The sequence below is a fragment of the Hydra vulgaris genome, chromosome 01, assembly GCF_038396675.1.
Source record: "Hydra vulgaris chromosome 01, alternate assembly HydraT2T_AEP".
NCBI classification, from domain to species: Eukaryota; Metazoa; Cnidaria; class Hydrozoa; order Anthoathecata; family Hydridae; genus Hydra; species Hydra vulgaris.
Window position 1 is genome coordinate 57,860,001 of NC_088920.1, and position 5,000 is coordinate 57,865,000.

Below are 5,000 nucleotides of genomic sequence, written 5' to 3' on the forward strand. Positions count from 1 at the left end.
TCATCTAACTTCCGTTCTATTAGTCTACTTCCTATCATAAGCAAGGTTTTTGAATCTTTTGTTAACATACACTTATTCTTTCATCTTGAATCTAATAACTTACTTTCTGATCATCAATAGGGATTTCGATCTTCTTGTTCTACAGCTGATTTGCTAATAGCAATAAACAATAGGTTTTATTGTGCATTAGATTAAGGTGGAGAGGTTATGGCCATTGCTCTTGACATTTCCTAAGCTTTTGATAAAGTTTGGCATGCTAGTCCTCCTTATAAGCTTTCTTCTTACGGTGTATCTGTTAAAATCTTTAAGGTTAATGAATTCGTCCCTTCCACTCTTAAATAAAAGTTGTCCTCGATGGACAGTACTCTTCTTCTTATTTAGTATCTTCAGGGGTTCCTCAAGGTTCTATCCTTGGCCCTATACTCTTTTTAATTTACATTAGCGATCTTCCAGATATTCTCGTAACAAATATAACATTCTTTGCTGATGATACTTCCCTTCATTGGCATCGTGATAAGAAGCCATCACTCTCTGATTACTTGGAGGGGGCATTTGAGCTTGAAAAGAATCTCACTTCTGTTACGGCATAGGGCTCACACTGACTAGTGAACTTCAATACAAACAAAATTCAATTTTTTTCATCTAATCGTTTTCACAATAATTTAGATCTTGTTATATTTATGAACGGTGATGTATTCGGTGAGTTTTCTACTCTTCATCTTCAAGGAATACCTCTTACTTCCAATCTTTCTCGGAAATCATATATCAAATCAGTTGCAAAATTAGCATCTGCTAAGGTTGCATCTCTTTATCGACCTCGACACTTTCTTACTTCGGATTCTATTCTCTATCTCTATAAATCTTAAATCCGGCCTTGTATTGAATATTGTTGCCATATCTGGGGCGGTTCTTCTAATGGTGCCTTTTCTTTTTTAGACGAGGTGCAAAAATGCAATGTACGCATAGTTGTATCTACTCTTGCAGCCAACCTCCAACCATTATCACATCGTCTTAATGTTGCTTCTCTTTCTCTTTTCAACGAATACTATAATGGGAACTGGTCTAAAGAGCTAGCATCTTTTGTGCCATCTACTAAAATTCGTTCTCGTGTTACTCGTCATTCAACTATGTCTAATCCATTTTCTGTGACTGTTCCTAAGTGCTCCAAAAACTCTTATTCGTCTAGTTTTTTTCCTCGAACTTCGATTCTTTGAAATTTGTTTCCTTCATCTTGCTTTCCTGGTTTATATAATTTGCAATCGTTTAAGTTGTTTGTCAATCGTTATCTTGCTCTACAATATTCATCTTTTCACTTTTAGTAACTTCCAACTCTAGTTAGTGGTTGCTTGCAGCCTTGTTGGAAGCGAAGATGTTTAATAAATAAATATACATATATATATATATATATATATATATATATATATATATATATATATATATATATATATATATATATATATATATTTGTTAAATATATATCCTTATTTAAAAAAAGATAATGTTTTTATAAGCTTGTAAATTTGATAGTTTAATTTTCTAAATTATTTTTAGTTGATAATGTTTTTTCAGTTTGCATAATATTGTCTCTTTATTCAGTTTAAAAGAAAACTTTTTTTTTTAACTTCCTGTATTTTATAAAATTTATTTGATATATTATATTATAGAAAAATGGTTTTTTATACTTGTATAAATTGTTGAAGTTTTTAAAAGTTTTTTTTTTTTATCTTTGCAATTCGTGTTCTCTTTTTTTACTAGAATCATGTTTTTGTTTTTTTTTTGTTTTTTAAAGTAAATCAAAGGCTTTTATTTTTAAAAGTACTAATATCAATTCTTCATTATAATGCTTAACAGATAATGTTTAATGTAAAATTTAATATCTTATAAAAATATATAGTTAAGAGTTTTTGGTTTCAGAATGTAATGGCACCTGCAGTCATTTTTCAACGTGTATAAATAACAAATGCCAATGTCTCAGCAATTACTCTTTAATTAATGGGATTTGCACAGGTTAATAGTAGTGTTGTTTTTTGTTTATTTTCTTATATATTTGGAGTAGTTATTTTACTAACTTGATCTGCTATTTAATTGCAACATTAATCATTTGCGATGTTTAGTGTTAACTAGAATCTGATTTTATTTGATTGTGTGTGTTTGAGTATATATATATATATATATATATATATATATATATATATATATATATAAATATATATATATATATATATATTTATATATATATATATATATATATATATATATACACAGATGAAATAATAAAATGGGTTAACCATTTTAATCAAAATTGGCACTTTGTTCATAAAAAAAAACCTTTTTTTTTAGTAAATAAATTTTTCAAGATAATTGTTTTCATCAATTCTATAAAAAAAATGCATTTGAGTTTATTTTTTAGATTTTTTAAAAATTATATCTAATAAGAAGTGCTCATATTAACTTTTTTACTAAATTCTCTGGAAAAAAATAATAGGACACATAATATAAATAATTTATTAAGAAGGCTTATGGTAGAATTAATATTTTTTTTGACCTCTTTTAGCTTTTAAAATAGCATTCAAAGGTTTTAGCATAGATTCCACTAATTTCTTCGTAATATCAGAACTTACTTCATCCCAAGCCTTTGTAAAAGCAGTTTCTAGTTCTTCCTTTTGTTTCAATTGATGATTACCTATTTGTTTATCTAAAATCAATCATAAATTTTTGATAGGATTTATATTTGGACTTTGTACTGGCCGTTTAACAACATATATGGATTTGATTTGTAAAAATTCTGTTAATTTTTTTGACTTGAGTTTCATATTATTGTCATGTCGAAATATAAAATTTCTACCAAATCTCAATTTCTGAGCTGCGGAAGTCATATTGTTATTCAAAATATCAATATACATGTCCGAATTTGTTGTATCTTTAATAAGTTCAAGATTTCCAACATCATTCCATGTGATTTAGCCTCGTACCTTATATTACCACCGCTATGTTTTATGGTTCCTTGCAACGGTAAGCTTCACCAGTTTTTCTATAAACTTTTTGTTTACCATCAGAATGTATCAAATCAAATTTGGATTTTATCCAATGACAGTATTTTCATTAAAAACGAAATTTTGCTTATTAACATGAGTTTTAGCAAATAATAATCGTTATTTCTTATGTTGCTGTGTCAGAGTTGGTTTTTTTTGTGGTGTATAGCTTTTAAACCCATTTTTATGTAAACAAATTCAGATTGTTTTATCAGTTATTTTGGTTCCAGTGTTCGTTTCAATATATTCTGCAACTTTTCTCGAATGACTCGAATCTATATTTCTTGAATAATCTTACAATCAAGTGATCTTCTTTGACAGTAGTCTTACGTTTGCGCCCAGGTCTTTTTAAAATCTGTACAGTTTGGTGACTTTAAAACTTTTTTACAATGTTTAAAATAAAATTGGAACTCCAGTCTCTTTTTCAATAGTTCTGTAAGTTTTTTTTAACTAAATCCAAATTTAATTTTTGTTGATTTCATTCAAACATTGTTTTGCTGGAACCATGATTGCTAAATTATAGAACTTGCTCCTGTATACTTTATAAATTAATTTTTTCGAGAAAAAAAAAATATCTACGTTCAAAAAATTACTAGCAGCTGACAAAACAAATTATAAATTTGAATTAAATAAGATATTTTTAATGAGGAGCAATTTGTCCCTTTAAATTTTTTTGCATATTTTATCAAAAAAATCAAACACATCTAGTTTTAATGATTCAAAATATACAATTGAGTCAATTTTGTCATCTAAATTTTGCAATATTTGTTTGTCTGTGTCGAATGATTCAAATAAAAATAACAGAGCACCATTATTTTTAATAAGAGCAGACAATACATCATAATTACTATTTAGGCAGCATCATTTTATTTTTTTCCATTTACATTTTTCCTACACTGTATAAACCTATATATATATATATATATATACATATATATATATATATATATATATATATATATATATATATATATATATATATATATATATATATATATATATATATATATATATATATATATATATATATATATATATATATATATATATATATATATATATATATTTATATACCTGAGGTGTGTTCAAAAATTACCTTGAATTTTTAAATTTCGCGGTTTAGAGAGTTTGATTATCAACATTTTTTTTGTGTGTGTTGGTATACATGCTTCAAAAGTATGATAAAATTCTCAGCTATGTTTATTGTTTACTTTGTCTGTTCGACGTGTTTTTATGGGCTCGGCAATTTTTGCTTGTTTAAAAAATGGAAGAGTTGAAGAGTCGTAAAATTTGTATTAAATTTTAAAAAATAAAATAAAATAAAGTGCAACAAAGTGTGTGAAATGTTGCAAAATGCCTATAATAAGTCTGCTATGAAAAAAAAAAGTGTTTACAAGTGGTATAAGCGTTTCCAAGATGGCCGCAAAAATGTTGAAGATGATGAATGCTCCGGTCGACCCAGCATGTCAGTAATCGATAAAAATGTGAAAAAAGTGGAAAAAATGATTATGAATGATTGCTGAATTATAATAAGAGGAGTTACTGATGAAGTCGGCATATCAATTGGCTCTTATCATAGCATTTTTTTAAACGTTTTGGGCATGAAATGAGTGGCATTTAAAAAATTAATTCCTAAACTTTTGAATTTTGACCAAAAAAACAATTGCATCAACATTGCTCAGGACCTGCTAAATGATGTCAACAACAATCCAAGATTGCTTGAAAGGTCATAATTGGTGATGAAACATGGGTGTACGATTATGACGTCGAAATCAAAGTACAATTGTCGCAATGAAAGCAGCCTGAATCACTAAGACTGAAAAAAGCACGTCAAGTTTGTTCAAATGTTAATGTTTTGCTAACTGTTTCCTTCAATTATAATGGCGTAGTTTATCATGAGTTCTTACCATAAGGTTGTAGAGTTAATAAGGAGTATTACCTTGAAGTTATGCGACATTTACGTAAAGC

At 27.3% G+C, this 5,000-nt stretch overlaps 1 protein-coding gene across 11 annotated transcripts in view; it reads left to right on the plus strand.

Moving 5' to 3' along the window:
* Positions 1 to 5,000, plus strand: part of LOC136075470 (macrophage mannose receptor 1-like) — a 137,239-nt gene that overhangs the window by 115,065 nt on the left and 17,174 nt on the right. For all 11 annotated transcript variants that reach the window (XM_065788765.1, XM_065788755.1, XM_065788761.1 and 8 more), the window contains one exon: positions 1,915 to 2,007. In XM_065788765.1, coding sequence (XP_065644837.1) covers positions 1,915 to 2,007 — 93 coding nt within the window. Of the gene's footprint in view, positions 1 to 1,914; positions 2,008 to 5,000 lie in introns of those variants that run through there.